The sequence below is a fragment of the Phocoena sinus genome, chromosome 1 (genome assembly GCF_008692025.1).
Source record: "Phocoena sinus isolate mPhoSin1 chromosome 1, mPhoSin1.pri, whole genome shotgun sequence".
In the NCBI taxonomy this organism is placed as follows: Eukaryota; Metazoa; Chordata; class Mammalia; order Artiodactyla; family Phocoenidae; genus Phocoena; species Phocoena sinus.
Window position 1 is genome coordinate 13,020,578 of NC_045763.1, and position 19,030 is coordinate 13,039,607.

Here is a 19,030-nt window from a genome sequence, read left to right on the forward strand (position 1 = left end):
CCAATAGATGTTTTTTCAATGAAGAAATGAAGGGAGGAAGGAAAACCTTGGATCCAGTGACTGCTATGTCATCTCAGGGATGTCATTGCTTTTCTCTGAGCCTTGGCTCACCCAACTGGAAAATGGAGGAGCTGGTCTGATGGTCTCCAGGGACCCTTCCAGCTTGAAGCTGAGGATTCTGGAAAGGAGAGGGAACTGTCCCCGTGGTGCTCAGGGGTGTGGGGCATGGAGAAAGGCCACAGGGCAGGGTGTCTAGGAGCTAAGCTCTGCAGGTCCTCCCTCCCTCCCTCCACTGTTGTCCTAGGAAAGCTCAGGCACAGACTCTGTGTGTGTGTGTTGCGGGGGGGCTCCCCCAGAGTGGAAGAGCCCACAGCTGGTGTCAGCTATCACGCGAACAGCTCAGAGCCCACTCTGACTGGTCATAAGGCCCGAGACAGGCAGGTTCCATGCCCCGATGGTGCCAAGGCTCACCTGGGCCCAGGTAGCTTATCCCCGTGGGCATCATATGACCTCCCCAACCAGAGTTATACCCTCCTTACCCAGCAATTCATAAACAGTCAGTGCTGGGGTCTCTAACTAAAGACCCAAGGGTCAGGTCTGACTTACAAATGAGTTAGTTTTGCTTGAGCCATAGTGTTCTGCTTTTTAAGAAACATTGAATTTCAATACATTGGGCAAAGCTGGCTCTATTCCCTTTGCCACAGTTGCCACTTGTCCCTATTGTCTTGTACTTGGTAGCTTCACACATGTTATCTGCCTGACCCCTGAAGGCATTTGGAAACTCTGAGCTCGATCAACAGCCCTGCTTTGTGGACAGGGAGACTGGAGCAGGGAGAATGGAATCCTAGATGACCCAGAGGTTGGGAGAGCCCTTGAGATCACAAAGGTCTCATTTTCAGATCTCTGTCCCAGGCTCGTTTCTTTGGAGACCTTCCCTGATCAAAGCAGCACCCCTAGCCTCTCTGTCCCGTACCCTGCTCTGTTTGTCCTCACCACCTCCTGACATCCCCCTCTCTAGCCTCGCAGCTTATTCTCTGTCCCTCTTGCTACTCTGTGTGCCCCATGAGGGCAGGGACTTGGTTTCACTGTTGTATCCCTAGTGCCAGAATAATGCCCGGCGCATGGTAGGTGCTCAAAAAAATTGTTGAAGAATGGGGAAAATGAGGCGCTAGGCATGGTAGCACCAGCCCCAGAACCCCTCCCTGCTACAGTTTCCCTGGGTCGTTCCAGGGACGTCCTGGAGTTGTGCTGGAGTCTCATGGTCACCCAGCAACCCCCAGGCCTCTGCCCCTGCACAGCGCTGTGTTTGGAGGTAAACCCAGCTGTGTCCTACCTGCCAGAAGGGAGAGGGGCCATGATGTCATCTGGCTCCCCCACCCCTCCTCCTCCCAGACCTGACGAATCATGTCTGGAATCCCAAGTTCAAATAGACCACAGCCTGGGTGTGCAGGAGGTACCTTTTGTGGGTTGTGGGCAGGGCAAGGGTCTGGGCAGGTCTTGGTGTCTTAAGTGTTCTCAGAACCAGAAGAAACTAGAGGAAGGGAGCAAATTGCAGAGGGTGGGCAGGGAGACTGGGAGCGGGAAACTCTTATTTTTCTTCCAAGAGAGACTTAATTTTTTTCAAAGGTAAAAATATTTGCTTATAAAAACTGAGCACGAAGAAAAGGTAAAAAGGACATGCTCTTCTTCCTCCCAGGTAGAGGCCTCCACTGTACAAGCCCCTCTAGGGTCAGATGGCCTAGGCTCAAGTCCTGGCGTGACCACTTTCCAGCTACGGATCTTGAGAGGGTCTTTAACTTGTCGGTGCCTCGGTTTCTTCTTGTAAAATGGGGATATTTGTGTTCCTCTCAGCCTCTCTGCCCACTCTCTGCTATTGCCTCCTCCTTTCCTCCAGCTCTGAGTACCTTTCTTTTTAAGACACCATGACCTGCCCAGGCCCCTGCCCTGCCCACGACCCATAAAAGACACATCCTGCACACCCAGGCTGTAGTCCGTTTGAACTTGGTATTCCAGGCTTAATCAGTACCCGTCAACTAGTATTGTCGTGAGGATTAGATAAGTAAATCCACGGAAGGGGCTTAGAACAGTGCTTGGCACACAGTGAGGGCTATGGATGCGTTTGCTAGCATCTCATCATCACCTGTCATCATCATCACCATCATCATCATCACCATTGGCACCACCGTTATCATCATCATCTTTGCAGACAGCTCTTTATGCACCAACCTGCCTTCCTCTCTCTTTCCAATCTGTCCACCCACCCATCCACCCACCCACCCATCCATCCACCCACCCATCCATCCACCCATCCATCCATCCACCCCCCACCCATCCATCCATCCACCCATCCATCCACCCACCCATCCATCCACCCATCCATCCACCCACCCATCCACCCATCCATCCATCCACCCCCTACCCATCCATCCATCCACCCATCCACCCACCCACCCACCCATCCATCCACCCACCCATCCATCCACCCACCCATCCATCCATCCTTCTCTAATGGGAATATCCCCACATGCTCTTCAGGAACCTGTTTTATACACTCCACATTACATTACAGATAAACAAAATGGCTCAGGTCCTGGTTAATGGGGAGCGGTGAGAGTGATGGAAACAAAATCATTGAGCATCCTTGAAGTGCTGTTTTGCTGGGTTCCGTATCCATGTGGCAAACGTAGACTCCGCCTCAGTGCTTTTGGGTGTAATGAACTTTGCAGATCAAGAACACTTGCAATCAGGTATGTTGGCAGTAAGAAGGATCATTCCAGAAAGATCTTCGAAATCGAAAGTAACCAAGTAAAAGTCTGTGCCATTTGTGTGTTTCCCATCTCCCTAATCAGGCTGGGCATTTCTGGAGGTGGGGACTGTGTCCCCTCATACAGACTCTTCCTGTAAAATGAGGAGACTAGTAATAGTCGCCAGGCTTTCTTCTAGTGAATACTAGGTGCCAGGCACTGTGCTCACCCTCCTACACGTAGCTCATGTAATCTCCACACCAACCCAGTGGAACAGGTACCACGGCTACAACTGCCATCTTCTCCGTGGAGAAACAGAGCCATGGAGAGGTTGAAGAACTTGCCAAGATCACAGGTTCTAAGTGGCAGAGCCGGAACAGTCTGATTGCACCGTGCTTTTATGTGCTAACTGATCCCTTAATGTATGACATAAGATCTGCAAGCCACTTAGCCAGCACAGAGCCCTCAGAAAATGCTGACATCGTTACCGTGTGGATTCAGGCACTGCGAGTCTGAGGATAGAGGTGAAGCTAGAGAAAGGGGGATGGGGGCTGCTGGGGAGCTTGTCTTCTGTTGACAGCTGAGCCCTGCTCCACCAGGGGTTCCCGCTTCCCCATCCCCCAGAGACGCCTTGGGTGCCTCCTCCCTCAGCCTCTTGGATTGACAGGCCCAAGTGAGGAGGGATGGGCATGGAGGTGGGGACCGGGCTCAGGCAGGCTAATCAGGTCATAGTGTGAAATAAAAGGGAGGAGGAAAACACCGAAACTTCATAACTCACGCTCCTTCCTGGAGACGAGGTGCCTAGGAGAGGAGCTAGGAAGCCAGGGCGCACGGAGGCTTGGAGCCTGGAGGACAGGATGGCCCCACAGAGAGCTGTGCAGCTGTCCCTGAAGAAGCCCACCTACGCTGTGTGTGTGGTGGGAATCGAAACATACGTGGATGTTTACAGGTGAGAGCCGAAAGCACCCACCTGGCTGCAAAGGGCTGAGCTGGGCTGGAGGACCCGCGGCAACGGGGTGGGCGCCTGGTGGACGAATGGGGCATATTGGAGGATGCTGACAAGAGGTTGTTTGGACAGCAGAGCAGAGGGACTAGGATATCAGGTCCATCTTGGGGCTCTGGCTCCTGGCACCAGGGTCAAGCCTTTGGCCTCAAGCTCCTGGATGAGTGTTCCAGCTCTGAGCCCTGGGGCCAGACTTTAGGGTCTGGGTTCTGCGTTCTGACATCCCAGTGGAACTTGTGTGGAGCATCAGAATGAGTTGTCGCTCAAGACGGGGGACAGGACTGGCCTCCCCCGATTTTGCCCTCAATTTCTTGCCAATGACCCATCTCTCTGAGGTGGGGAGGGGCACTGTGTGTGATGCAGCTCGTTCCTAGAAGGCCAGCTGGGGCGACTGGGATCAAGATGGAGTGGTTAGGGAATGATTCAATGTGTTAATGAAAGAAAAGAACTGGGATAAGCCTGGGGCTTATGTTTCAATGTGTTTTTTAATAAAGGAAAAGAGCTTGGAACAAGCCTGGGGCTTGTGTTTGCCAGGAGGATGATGGTGATTATGGCACTGAAGGCACCTCTCAGGGCAGTGGAAGCATTAGCTTCCCCTGTTGGTCCCAATACTTCCTGGCCTGGCTTTACCCAGATGGAGGTCCAGGGACCTGGCCCAGTGTGAGTTTCCCCACCTGGCCATTGAGGAAGTTGGTTTTGGGGGTCTTTGGGGTTCTTTCCAACTCAACACACTCTCTATGAGCTCCATCTCTACTGGATCGGATGGGCAGGGGGCAGGGGGCAGTCAAGGTGGGAGTCTCCCTCCCAGAGTAGGTGGGAGCTGAGGTCTGTTATAAGGTGGGATCTGAGCTGGGCCCAGCTTCACCTGGCCTCAGGGGAGCCTCTGCCCCAGAAGACCTCCCTGCTTCCCTCTCTGGGGCAGTGGCCTGGGGCTGGGGAGGGAGAGCCAGGAGCCCTGGGAGGCCAGACCTCGGCTCTAAGTCATGCTGGGGGCCCTGGCATGGGGCTGGTTCTCTTGCATCTGGGTGGCTAACAGAGATCCCATTTTCTGCTGCCCTTTTATCATACGGTTGCCAGACTCGGCAAATGAAAATACAGGGCACCCAGTTAAGTTTACATTTCAGATTTTAAAAAATGCTTTTTTTTAAAGTATATTACATGGAACGTACTTTTTTTTTTTTTTTTAATGCTGTTTAGCTGAAATCCACATTTAGCTAGGCATCCTGTACTTTATCTGGTAACTCCGCGTTAACATCAAAAGTAGGGAAGAGGTCTCTAGTGAGCCCCTATCTTCCCGATTCCGGACCCCTGTTCTCATCCCAGGGGATGGCTATTTCTGGAAGGTAATTTCAGAACTTCAGGCCCTACATGATAGGTTGTGCTGCTGACTGAGGACAGAAGCATTTGACTGGGAGCCAGGAGACTTAGGTTCCGGTTCTGGCTCTGCCACTGACTTGCTGTCTGGCGTGGGCCAAGCCGCTGGCCCTCTCTGGGCCCTGGCAGGATGAACTGAGCTCCCTATTCAGTTTAGCGTGGCGGTAAAGCACCCACACTCTGGACTTGGACAGACTCGGGTCCTCATCCTAGATGAGGACCTTGACGTAGAATTGTCAAGACAGGTGGAGGAAGGGGGCCGTGTATTGACAACCTGGGAAGGTTTAAGAGGAGCCTGAAGCTCACTCCAGGGCCTTGGCTGTCTAGGATGAAGGGGCTGTACTTGATGATGAACTTGGGGCTTTCCCACTCCCAGTGCCAGGTGCCTGGCTCCAGCTGAGGCCGAGCAAGGGGCCTCTGTTTGGCCTTGCTGGTAGAAGGCGGAAGCCCCCCAGTAGAGGGTCACCTGTGCTGGTCACCTGAGCTGCCCAGACTCCCAACCTTCCAGAGCCAGTGGAGATGGGCGTGTGGGAGTCATGGGATGTGATTAATTCCCCCATGTGCTCTCTAGGCTGGTTATTTGGGGGTAATTGTGTGCCCCAGGGGGTCCCAGCCCAAGGAACCTTAGAAATCCCCTGACTCAGCATGCACTGCAGATCCTACACCCTCACCCAAGTGGGCTAGCTCTCCACCGCGACCCCCTGGGTTTGGCCGGATAGCTCTGGCTGTCTCTGTCCTTTTCTTGGAGGTGGTTCCCAGAGGACTTATGCCAAAAAAGAGGGGGTGTGTCATGGGGAATCCATTAGCCGTCCAGCCTGGCGCTCCCTGGCTGCCCAGAGGCCAGAATCAGAGCCCCAGGCTGGAGATCACATGAACATTTATCCTTAGGGATGGAGGAGAAGGCTGGCTGGGTGGGGCTAGGGACAATCTCCTGGATTTTTTCTAAGCCTCCCCCAGCCCTACACAAGCCTCAAAGCCAAATAGACTCTTAGATCCAAGATGACTGGAATTCCAGGAGCACAGGGAATGGGGTCTCTGTAGGGCCTCTCAGATGAGCCAGAGAAAAGACCCAGACCACTTCTCTTTTCTGGGGTTCCCTGTATTTCAAAAACCCAAAATGCCAAAACAGAGTTGTAAAACTTGTGGTCTATATATTCTTTTTTTTAAAAAATGAATTTATTAAAAAATAATAATTATAAATAAATAAATTTATTTTATTTATTTATTTTTGGCTGTTTTGTGTCTTCGTTGCCGTGTGTGGGCTTTCTCTAGCTGAGGTGAGCAGGGGCTACTCTTCATTGTAGTGCGTGGGCTTCTCACTGCAGTGGCTTCTCTTGTTGTGGAGCACGGGCTCTAGGCTCGTGGGCTTCAGTAGTTGCGGCACACAGGCTCAACAGTTGTGGCTCGCAGGCTCTAGAGCACAGGCTCAGTAGCTGTGGCGCACGGGCTTAGCTGCTCCGCGGCATGTGGGATCTTCCCGGACCAGGGCTCAAACCTGTGTCCCCTGCATTGGCAGGCAGATTCTCAACCACTGCACCACCAGGGTAGTCCTGATCTATATATACTTGATGTTTACATTAAGTAAATTAATGCTTTTAACTTGCGAAGAAGTACAATGAAACATAATTGTGCTCCTCAGGGATAATTACAGGATTGAGGCCAACACTAATTCATGATGAGTGACAGGCTCTGAGCCGGGCTGGGACCTGGATTTAAAGCCACGTGAGGATCTCCTCTCCTACTTGTTCCGTCCTGTTGCTGTATCGCATTCCTTCATTGGAAGTGATGTTAATGTTTAGATTCGAGGGTTCTTGGAGATTATGAGGCCGGGGTCCCCTGTAAGGTCCACGGAGCCAGGAGAGGCCAGGGAGTTACAGGATCTGGATGTGAAATGGGGCAGTGTGAGTTCTTGAAACGTAAAATACTGGCATCAGAGAGGGTACCAGAGGTCAGACGCCCCCTAAGTCTACAGATGTCCCTGCCTCCCTGGTCCTCGTTGCTAACTAACTCCCATTTTGAGACCTGGGAATCCATTCAGTCACTCTTCCCTCCCCTCTTCTGGCCCTATAGCCCCTTCCCTGTCCCCGCTTCTCCTTCCCATCATTTTGGTCTTGGGACCTCTCCTCATCCTTGACTGCCTCCTCTTCCCCCTACTGCTCCCATCACTTCCAACTCTACTTCTCTCTCCTCCCCCCAATCCCCGCCTTCCTCTCTTGGTGGCCGGCCCGGGGCCAGGCAGCAGACCCCAAGAGAAGACTTGAGATGCAGGGAATGGAGGGGTGATCGCTCACCCATGATGTAGATGCCTCCTTGACCCCCAAAATGCTTTCCCTGTGATGTGTTGTCCTCTCCTTTGCTATGTCCAGAGAAGCTTCCATTCCCTTTGCTGTGGCTTTTAAGCAGCTGTTCAGCTCTGCCAAGTGGTTCTGATGCTCAAAGACGTATGGGAGGTGGGGGTGAGGCTGGAAGGAACTGGCAAATCCACACCCAGCCAAAGACATCAGCCACCTGGGGAGCCCAGGAGGGGGACCTCAGCTGTGGGCCGGGAGCAGTGGGGGCGATTCCAAATGCTGCCACCCAGGGGTGGGTGCCGAGGGAGCTGGGACCTGCCGGAACTTTTCAGGAGCCTGGCCTCGCAGCAGGTACAGACCTGAGTTGGGTCTCCAAATGCACCCTGGGCCCCAGAACAGAGAACCCAGTCACTCTGCATTTGAGACCAAGGCCACCTGAAGCCCTGCCAAGCACTTCTCCAGCACACCTTCCCTGCCACGTTTATGACCCTGCCTATACCCCCACCTGGGTCTCCACTGCTGTGCTGGGAGAGTGGGCAAAGGGAAGGCCAGAAATTCCTCAGGAAGATCCTGCAGAGGGTGTGGTCTGAGCCACGCTGCCAGATGTAGTGAAAGGGTGGGCTGGGGCTTCCGGACCTGGACAAGAAGGAAGGCCTGGGCCCCAGAGGAGGAAGCTCCATTGGGATGGGGCCTCTGAGAGTCAGTTCGATGACTGCAGAGAACAAGATGGCTGGTAACCAGTCATAACCACCAGTTAGGGTCAGGCTGGTCCTTGCAGGCTGTGTGACTTTGGGCCAGTTACTTAGCCTCTCTGAGCCTGTTTCCTCCCATGCTAGATGAGGATAATATCGCCAGTTAATTGTACCTGTGAATTTGGCCCCCATTTTACAGATGAGAATTGCATAATCCACGGAGCACAGCCATACAATTTCCCATCTTGCAGATGGGGAAACTGAGGCTGAGAGGGGAGAAGTGACTCATGATTCTGACTTTCCATTCAGGGCTCTTCTCTTAAGGATGTTCTGGCCCCCAGCTCCTGTTTGCCTCTGCTGGGAAGGCCCGGGGTGGAAAGCTGCCACCCCCCATCTCTAGCCCCCATCCTTGGGCAGGCAGGGGTCCACTGAAAGAAGGCCTGACCAGCCCGGCCCTCCTTGCAGGCTCTCTGGGTGTGGCCTTAGTTGAGCAATGATAGGGCATAAGGCACCCGTGATTCTTATCTCTGGGAAGGAAGGAAAGAGGGAGAGGACATAGCTACACCCTGTGTGATTCTACACTTAGGGGAAAATCCCTGCCTGTGATGTGGGGTCTGCCTGTGATGTGATGTCAGCCATTGCCCTCCCCAACCTCTGTCGGCCACAGCCAGCACCCAGGGAGGACCAAGGAGGAAGCCACACGGGGGCCTGAGCTTTCTGTGACCTTTGCCTCTCTGTGGTCACTTGACAAATGTTACTGGTCACCCGCTCCTTATTCAGCTCTGTGCTGGGCTGAGACACCTGGAGATTATATGACCCACCCCCGCCCCCGAGGGGCTCCCATCTTAGTCTGGGAGCTAAAAAACCTTCAGAATGTGGACGCTAACAATTGCATCGCTAACCGGGTTTGGGGTCAGGTCTGAGAGTGAAGGGAGATGGAAGAATCCTATTTCCCAGGGTCTGCCTGCTCCCCATGCCCCTTGTGACAGTGATGACAATGGTGACAGCACCATCTTCAGCTCACGGTGCTTGCTGTACTATCTCAATTAAATCTCACAACAAGCCTCTGAGGTAGTGACTACTACGATCCCCATTTTGCAGACAAGGAAACTGAGACACAGAGATGTCAAGAGACTTGCCCAAAGTCACACAGCCAACAAATGGCAGAGCTGGGATTTGAACCCAGGTTTGCCTGATCGCAAATTCTATGAGCTCAACCCCAAGAGAGCCCATTATTGGGGAATTTTCTGCATTGTTGGGTTGGTGCGAGGGGCGGGTGAAGGCAAGGCAGAGGATGAGCTTTGGAGTCAGACCCTGAGTGGGGTCACATCTCAGCTCTCCGTTGTCGCCCTGCATGTGACCTCCCTCTGAATTTCACATCATCTGTAAAACGGGGAGAAGAATAATAACTGCTCTGCTCAGCAAACAGGGGCCGTAGGGATGGAATCAGAATGGAGTAAAAAGTACTTTGGGGCCCGTGATGTCCCTGACCTGGGTGGATGCCATGAGGGCAGGGCCAGGGGTGACTCATCTCTTCTTTCCTGGTGCCCAGCGTGGCACAGTAGGTGCTCAGGAAATGCATGTTGAGGCGGAGCGGCCAACAGCAGTAACAGGACTCCATGTGCTCCCCGGAGCTGACGTTCTTTAGGGCCAGAGCCTGTGGGGGTCTGGCCAGCTCCGTGGGACTGTTGGCCACGGTGGTTCTCGGCTCCTGGCAGAAGCGACCACAGACCTGGTCGTACCTGAGAGGACTTGCCAGGTCCTGCTGGCTGGTCCCAGGGCATTTCTTGTGGCTTCAGTCCAGGGAACATCAAGTCCGGGACACCTGGAGAGTGGCACCTCTGGGGCTCTGGGCAGACAGGTGGCTGATCAAGTGTGAAGGGGGAGTCACAGGCTTGGCTGGCCTGGTCTGCTCAAGGGCTGCCTGCCAGCTTGCTCCTCAGCCTTTCCATCCAGTTCTGCATTGTTCTCCCTTCTGCCCTCACCTCTCCCCCAGCACAATGCCCTGGACAAGCCTCCAGGGCAACCTGGTCCTCTGCCGCCACCCCCATACCTACTCCCCTAGCTGGAGGCGGGGTCAGCCCCATCCTGCCCTCCCTGCCCAGACCCTAGGCTGGGCAGAGGGGTCCCCTGACCCCTGAGATCGTCCCTAGGGGCTGGTGGTATCCAAGCAGCAGGTAGGATGGACAGCAGGGGAGGGACTCCATGACTGCTGTTTCTCTTCTCCCTAGAGACCAGGTGGTCAACTTCCGAGTAGTTGAGATAAGGTGTGGCCTGTGGAGCCCCAGTGGGAGGAAGCTTCTGGATACAGGTTGCAGCCAAGTAAAAGGAAAAGCTTTCTAATTACCTGAGCTGTCAAAGCACAGAGGGCTGTAAGGTAGTGAGCTGCCCGTTCAAGCACAGAGTTCTGCGATGGGCAAGGAGCTGGCCAGGATGGCCTCTGAGACCCCTCTCTCACCCAAGGCCTATGAAGATACTCCACAGTCTCATTGTCTTAGGGCAGAAAGGGGCCAGAGGTCATGGGTGCCATCTTCCTGGTCTGCACTGACTTCACCCCTGCAAATTTCAGGTGCGTGGAGGGGGAAGAGGGCTCTCCTGCCTCAGTGCCCCACATCCTGCCGGCTCCCAAGGGATCACATTGAAGCGCTTGTGTTGCAAAGTTTCAACATTTTCCTTTTTCCTTCCTACGTCTTCCCTGACTATTTCCTTCCTCCGGTCCCCGCCGGGGACATGCTCAGGGCACACACACTCATTTTCAAGTCAGCGGGACAGCATAATATAGAAGACAAACCTGCTGCTCCTTCCATCCTTTACCAGGAAGGTTACTTAACCTCTCTGAGAAGATTTCTTCATCTGCTAAATGAGGACAGCAAGGGTTCCTGCGAGGGTTGTTGTGAGGGGTAGACGAGGCACCAAAAGCTGAGCATTGGGCTTCCCTGGTGGCGCAGTGGTTGAGAGTCCGCCTGCCGATGCAGGGGACACGAGCTCGTGCCCCGGTCCGGGAGGATCCCACATGCTGCGGAGCGGCTGGGCCCGTGAGCCGTGGCCGCTGAGCCTGCGCGTCCGGAGCCTGTGCTCCGCAGCGGGAGGGGCCGCAGCGGTGAGAGGCCCGCGTACCGCAAAAAAAAAAAAAAAAAAAAAAAAAGAGGGACAGCGTTTCGGGGTGTGTGATCAGCTCGTGCACATTCTTCTGATTGGTTGGTGGTGAGGTAATTGGGAGTCAACATCATCAACCTTCTGGTTCCAACCGGTCTGGGGTCTCTGTGCTTGTGGGCAGCATGCAGTTAACTTCTTCCACCTGGTGGGGGCTTCAGTATCTGCAAAAGAGCTCAAAGGATGTGGCTCACAATATTATCCATAGCCCTTGAGGAGGAACTCGAGATCCTTGACTTTGTTTAATGGCTAAACTATTATTATTTTGTCTTGCTTGGCTCTTTTCCATTGTTTCTGCATTTTCTCATTTTTCTGATTAAATTTATTCTTTGGAACTTGGGGGAAGGCCTAGGAGGCTAAAATTACAAACAAGAGGCAGGCAGAAGACATGGTGGAGGGGGGGGTCTGTCCCGGGAAGGTCCATAGGTTCTTTTTTTTTTTTTAGCGGGCCTCTCACTGTTGTGGCCTCTCCCGTTGCGAAGCACAGCCTCAGCGGCCATGGCTCACGGGCCCAGCCGCTCCACGGCATGTGGGATCTTCCCGGACCGGGGCACGAACCTGTGTCCCCTGCATCGGCAGGCGGACTCTCAACCACTGCGCCACCAGGGAAGCCTGGTCCATAGATTCTTGCTCGGGTACAGTTCCACGTTCCTGGGTTGCCTTGCCCTCATCCATAAAACAGGGGTTTCTTGTACCCCTTGCCCACACCAGACACCACGCTGGGTGCTGAGATGACAGTAGTTTTAGTGAAAGTAAAATGGGAAAATTCCCCACATTCTAGAGGGAGAAACAGGAGAGACAGGCAATAGAAAAACATGTCAAATAAACATGACATGTCAGGTGACAAGTGCCATGGGTTGAAATGAAGCTGGGTCATGGGGTTAGGGAGTGTGGGGTTCATGGTGTCACCCATGTCACACAGATTTAAATAGGGCAGTCAGGGAAGACCTCTGAGAAGGAAATGAGGCACGGAGGACCCAGCGGAGGCTCGGGAGCTGAACATTGTGAACGAAGAGAACCCAAGTGCAAAGGGTCGAAGGCAGGAGGGAGCTTGGCAACTGGAGGGAGAACAGGAGCTGGGTTTGCAGGAGTGAGGAGGGCATAGCCAACTCCGCGCAGACTGCAGGGCCCCCGGGGAAAGGCTGTGAACAGAAGGGTTGCTGAATGGCTTCTGTGTTAAGAGGATCCCTCTGCTGCTGTGCTGAGACCAGATCGTGGGCAGCAGGAGAAGAAGCAGGGGGACCAGCCTATTGTGAAAATCCACATGGAGAAAGCTGGTGCCTGGACCAGGGCATTAGGCGTGGAAGAGACGTGAATGTCAGCAGGTGATGCTGTAAAGGGGGAGCTGACAGGGTTCACTGGTGACTGGATGTGAGCTCGAGGGAAGGAGAGAAGGCCAGGATGAATCCGATGATGGGGCAACTGTGGCCTGACCCGGGCAGGTTTGGACGGGGCAGAAGTGGGGAGCTAAGAGTTTCGTTTTGGACATGTTAAATGTAAAAAACCTGTTAGACACCCTAAAGAGATGTTCAAAAGACAGCTTTGAGTCTGGAGATGGAAAATGGGGGTTCTAAGTCTGGGAGGCTTAGGTTCCTATGGCAACTGACTAAACAATGGCAAAGGGCATGTAAGGTGGGAAGATGCCTGAAAGTGCCTCTTGAGGACCGTGAGGCCAGGGGTGGGGTGAGGACCTGTGGGTCCTGCCAGCAGCCTGCAGGGCTCAGGGGCCCCTCTCCACCCCAGCCTCATCTTTAAAACGAGAATAATAATTGCCTTATGGGGCCATGATGTGCGTCAGAGAGCCAGGTCCTGAGTGGAACTTGGGCCTGTTGTAACTACGACCATCACCACCGTTGTCAATGGGGGCAGTTGTTTGTGGGGACTGAGTGACCACGGCAGGGATCTGGAAGGGGTGTCTGGTTTCTCCAGGGGCTTTAATACTTGGGTGGTTTCTCAGGGATACAGGAAACGATGGAGGCAGGAGGATGTATCAAAGGACCCTTCTGGGCCTGGCATCTTTGCAGTCGGGTGGACGTTTGCAAGTTGACTTGACCTTGGGTGGTGGCCTTGAGGCTGATGGCTCTGTCCTAAGGGACGGCAGTGGGTAGCCCTGACATGTAGTTCCCTCGTCCGACTTCCCCTCCAGGGTGTGTGTTCCACATGGCCAAATGCCTCATGGAACCCTGGGGCCCATCGCAGGGCTGGGGCAGGGAGGCACACAGCTCAGGTTTATTCAGGGGTTGAAGAAGGACAAGCGCCCCCAGAGGCCCTGCTGACTTTGCTCCTGGTGCCCTGTGGCCCGAGTTTGCAGAGCATCCCCTCTGAGTCTACGGCCCAGGAAGGCTGGCCCCTACCTGCTGTGGCTGGAAGCAGCTGGTGACTTGAGAAGTAGCGTGGAGGCCCAGCAGATGGGTGCTCCCGGCTGGGGCCTGGCAGACTGAGGGCTTCCTGATCCCCCTTTCTGGAGCCCAGAGCTCTGAAGTATTGGGTGGATGCGGTATATCAGGTAGATGGGGAGAAATTTGCAGGGTATGGCCTCAGTCAAGTTCTGTACCACTGGGTGCAGATGGGCCTGAATCCCCCTGCAGACCAGGGGCAACTGAATCCATTCGTTCATTTAACAAGTGTTTATGAGACTGACCACACACCAGACACTGTTATAGGTGCTGGGAGATAGCAATGAGCAAAACAGACAAAACTCCCTGACCTTCTAGCAGGAGAGACGGACAATACCTAACAGTATGATTAAGAATCAGAGCAGACAGTGCTTTGTGACCACCTAGAGGGGTGGGATAGGGAGGGTGGGAGGGAGACGCAAGAGGGAGGGGTGGGGAGATATATGTATACATATAGCTGATTCACTTTGTTATACAGCAGAAACTAACACGACATTGTAAAGCAATTATACTCCAGTAAAGATGTTAAAAACAAACAAGCAAACAAACAAAAAAGAATCAGAGCAGAGTGGCAGGGATAAGGAGAGTGTGGGAGAAGGTGGGACAAGGTGTAGCATTAAATAGAGTGATGGGCGGGGGTTGCTCACTGAGAAGGTGACATTTAAACAGAGCCCTGAAGATGGTAAAGGAGTGAGCCTTGTGGATATCTGGGGGAAGAGCATTTTATGCAGTGGAAACGGCCAGTGCAAAGGCCCTGAGGCAGGACAGCCTGGCAGCTTCATGGAACGTCAGGAAGGTCAGTGTGGCTTGAGCAGAGTGAGTGAGGACTGAGCCTAGTGGGGTGGAGGAGGTTCCCGGGGGTTGGCAGAGGGCACATCGGGAGGGGCTTTTTATGCCATCGTGAGGACTTCGCTGTGTGTGATGGGAACCGTTGCTTTTGAGCATGAGAACAATGTGATCTGTTCTGAGTGGGGAACAGACTGGAGCGGGCACAGGTGGGCTTAAGGAGCTGCTCAGCACTCTGGGTGGGTGCAGGGGTGGCAGTGGAGGAGGTGAGAGGTGGTCTCAAATGGATTTCTTGTTGGGTTAGAGAATTCGGAAGCATAAAAGCAGGAAGCTTTGGGGGAGGTGGGGGATTGAGGATGTCCAGAGGTTTTCAGTCTCTGCTCTCTGGAGCCTCAGGGGCCACGGTGGGGGTGGAAGGGTTAAACACCGTGGCTCGGCACCACCCCCGACTCCCTTTTGTCCTTCTTCTGTCTGGGGTTCCACGTGAGGTCCACTGAAAGGGCTCTGCCACTAAAACAGAACTCAACAGCCACTGCTCTGCTCCAAGCCCTTCATGTTGCAGATGGGGAGACTGAGGCCCGGGGACGACGTGCCCAGGGTGGGTCATGTGGAGATCAGTGGAGAGCTGGGATGGAGCCCTGGGGCCCAACCAGGTTGGTCTCCCGGCCAGTGGGCCCCTCACCCCCCGCCGCTCCCCACTCCAGCTGTTAGGGGGTGCTGTTGCATAGCCGGGTAGCCCTAGCCCACTACCCCACTGGTCTCTCTCCTGAGCCCCCGGATGCTCTCCTCTCTCCTTTCTATCAGCGATGTGCCCAAGGGCGCTGAGAACTTCAGTGTCTCTGGGAGCCCCGGGGTGGAGGTCTTCACGGTCTACAGCACAGCACGGGTGACAGAGCCCACAGGTAAGGCCTACTGGCCCCTGAATGCCGGCGTGGACGTGATCATATCTGTGGACACAGCCAGTAAGGCTTTAAACGATCTCGAGGTAAGAGGCTACTTCCCCACAGAAGGTAAGAGCCCCCCACAAAGCACATCCCGTTCACACATCACCCCCACTCAACCAAACCCCACAAGGCTTTGCCACCCACATCCACGCGACACATCCTGATACAACCCAACAGACACCAAAAGATGCAAACCCACCCCAATGCCCCAACGTCACACGCACACATACACGAGTGCTCCCGTAAAAGCACAGCCTTCCTGCTCACCCCCTCAAATTCACAAACACCTGCTTTAACACAGCTCCGCACAGACCCCAAACAAGCCCCTCACTCCTGTGCAGACAGGAGTTCTCGGCAGCACCCATACACACATGCATGCACGTGGACACAGGTACATCCCAGGGTGTGTGTCTCCCGCCTAAGGAAGCAGGAAGCCTTCTCTTTCACAGAGGATATCCTTCTTACTCACCCTCAGGCACCCACCACATACACAGTGACCCCTGATTCTTTGATTCAGCCTTTTCTCCAACGACACCAAGAAGGTGGGGACTGTGCAGCTGTTGAGAGTAGGGGCCCTGGAGCTCAGATCCTACCTCTGAGCCCCATCTACTGGGGTCATCCTGGGGGCTCACTGAGATGGCCTGGGTGGAGCCCTGGCCATGGGTTCTAGGGCATGGGGAAAGCTCTGTGAGCTTGGGCTGCTACTATGGGGTGGGGGTGGGGGGTGGTCATTGTTCCCATTTTACAGATGAAGAAACAGAGGCTTAGAGAGGTTGAATAACTTGCCTGTCCCTAGTGACAGCTGTCCCTTCCCTCATTCTTTCTCTCTGACATCTCCATGGGTTCCTGAGGGTCCAGCTGCTCCCTTTGGGATCCTCCTGCACCCCATCTGGCCCTCCTTGCCCCTCAGCCCAGCCCTGGGAGCTGAGGAGGCATCCACAGCCTCTCCAGCTGGAGAAGGGAGCTCTGGATCCAAGCCGGGTGCTGGCAGCAGGGAGTAGCTGGGACCCCCATGCCTCCCCTACCTCTAAGCAGGGCCGCCGGAGTGTCCCCTAACTGCCCCTGTCACAGCCATTTCTGAAGGGGTGACCGTGCTGGCTTAGGGCTGACCATGTCCCCACAGGTGCAAGTCTCCTACTTCGGGCTGCAGAAGGCTGCCCTGGGCCACAGCGTACTCTACCTCACTGGTGCCGGTAAGTCCCACCTCCCTGGCTCTCCGTACATCCACCCCTCCATGCTGACTGCTTGAGGGTCTTAGGGGAGCCCCCAAGTGCAAGGTCCATGGACATCTTCCTCCCCTATCGAGGAGCTTGGCTTCTTCAGAGGTGGTTCATCCACTCTAGAGCCTCAGGGGTGGAGTCCCAGCCATACTTAGGGCCATAAGAATCTGGAAACTGCACTGCCCATGGGTCACCAGCTAGACGAACAGTACCTCCTTCATCCAGAGTCTGCCTATCACACTCACTGGAAATTCAAGACGTCACTAAACCATGGAGAGCCATATGCTACCTTGGGCCAGACCCCGGCAGCTGGCCCTGAGGACTGCAGAACCAGCACCTAGAACCTCAGGCCTGATCCCGACCTCCAGAGTCAGGGCCCCCAAGAGCTAGCAATTCAGCCCACATAGATGAGTCAAAAATTCAAGAGTCAGAGCCTTGGGTCCCTCCAACACCCAGAACCACACGGGGCTGCCACAAGGGCCTCTCAGGTGTTGGGTGTGGTCCCCAGAACAGGGCTTCCTGCTTCCCAAGGGCTTGTGGAGGGGCCGAAGCTTGCCCCGACCTGGACGTTATGGTGCGAGGGTGGGCCTGGGGAGCCCTGTTGTCCCTCTACATCTCTTTGCAGACATCTCCCTCGACGTCGACACGGGCCGCACGGGCAAGGTGAAGAGGAGCCACGGCGACAAGGTGGGACTCTCCTGGTTACCCCAAGATGGCAGGGTTGACAGGCAAACCTGGGGGTGGTCCTGGGGTGGAGTGGGCTCTTCCTCCAGAAGGGTGATGGATTCCTAGGGTCTGTGGTATCCAACAGTATAGGGAAGCCATCTGAGGACTCCCAAATCAGCATGAATGGGCCTTAACTTACACTGTGTGATCAACATGCTGTGTGACTCCTGGAAAACAGCTTACCCTCTCTGGGTCTCTCTTGTGCCGCCTTAGAACTGGGATTAGTTCTTTTTCTTGAGGCCTTTTCTATTTCCTGGGCTGTATTTGGACCCCCAAGCATGGTAGGTGACTTGTCAAGTGACTGACAGATCCTGAAGAGTGAAGATGAAGATGGGGTGGGCTCAAGGCATTATCCCACCGGATGTATCTGAAAGCCATCCTGGGAGGGTAGAAGATATGATTTGCAGGGAAAGACCCCACAGAGGAAGCCTGAATCATATAGAAGACTTTGTGGACAAGATGGGGTAGGGCTGCCACGGATGGCTGAGCAGAGTGTTCACTGCACAAGGTTGCTTGGGCAAGGTGGCGGGTGGGGCCTATGATATAAATCATGTCTTGGGTCCCGGTACAGAGAAGCATCTACCCAGAGGGGTGAACAAGAGTGCCATGTAAGTTAGCAGTGGTCCTGGGAGGTCCCCCAGACCCAAGTTTGAATCCCATCTATGTGACTTGGGGTTCACACCCCAGAGCCTCTTTTCCCTCTTCTGTGAAATGGGGAAAATAAGCCCTGCCTTGCAGAGTCTGGTGGGGATAAAGTAGAAGCACGTCAGGAAGGGGACTTCCCTGGTGGTCCAGTGGGTAAGACTCCGCACTCCCAATGCAGGGGGCCTGGGGTTCCAACCCTGGTCGGGGAACTAGATCCCACATGCATGCTGCAACTAAGAGTCCGCATGCCGCAAATAAGAAGTATGTATGCTGCAACTAAAGATCCCACATGCTGCAACAAAGATCCTGTGTGCCGCAACTAAGACCCAGCACAGCCAAAATAAATAAGCAAATAAATTAAAAGAAAAAAAGAGAAGCACGTCAGGAAGAGCTTTGATCACAGAGGCAGGGTTCCAGCCATCTTCCCCACCTCTCTGCTCAGACTATCTTGCAGGGCCTGCAGGATCTCAAGTGAAAGTCAGAGAAAACTGTGGGACTGGCCCCAGGAGAGGACTGGCATGGGGAGAGTCTCCCAGGAATTCTCCAGCCCCATCAAGGTCAGGGTGAGGCAGTCTTAGTCTGCTGGCCGGACCAAAGCTCAGCAGACTGGCAAAGGCCATTTCTGGGTTTGGCGCCATCACCCTTCCTCTTCCAGTCTGATGGCTGGGAGGAGCTGTTGTTCAAGTTGTTCACTGCACAAGCGTGGAGTGGCTCTGGATGTAGGGACCTGGAACTCCATTCCCCAAATCTATGATCCCTCTATAAATCTTTAAGCAAACCCAGAATGCAAAAGTCTCCAAGTTAACAAAGCAGACAGCTCTAGCCATGTCCAGAACCCCTTCTCAGAGACCCCTGGGTCCCACTGATCCTAAGGCCTCTTGCTTTGCCACAGAAAACCTGGCGCTGGGGCCCTGAGGGCTATGGGGCTGTCCTGCTGGTGAACTGTGACCGGGATAGTTTCAGGTCCAGGGAGATCGACCTCACCAGCACCCAGCTGACATCACTGGATGGTGAGCAACAGAAGGGGTGTATGGCGTTGTCCAGGATGATGGTGTG

At 54.3% G+C, this 19,030-nt stretch overlaps 1 protein-coding gene across 1 annotated transcript in view; it reads left to right on the plus strand.

The window, feature by feature from the left end:
* Positions 1–3,601: 3,601 nt before the first annotated feature.
* LOC116760834 (protein-arginine deiminase type-1-like) overlaps positions 3,602–19,030 on the plus strand; it is a 30,890-nt gene continuing 15,461 nt past the window's right edge. The window contains exons 1-5 of the mRNA XM_032646296.1: positions 3,602–3,693; positions 15,244–15,424; positions 16,507–16,576; positions 17,229–17,290; positions 18,867–18,984. Of these exons, the coding sequence (XP_032502187.1) occupies positions 3,602–3,693; positions 15,244–15,424; positions 16,507–16,576; positions 17,229–17,290; positions 18,867–18,984 (523 nt within the window). The remainder of the gene's footprint in view (positions 3,694–15,243; positions 15,425–16,506; positions 16,577–17,228; positions 17,291–18,866; positions 18,985–19,030) is intronic.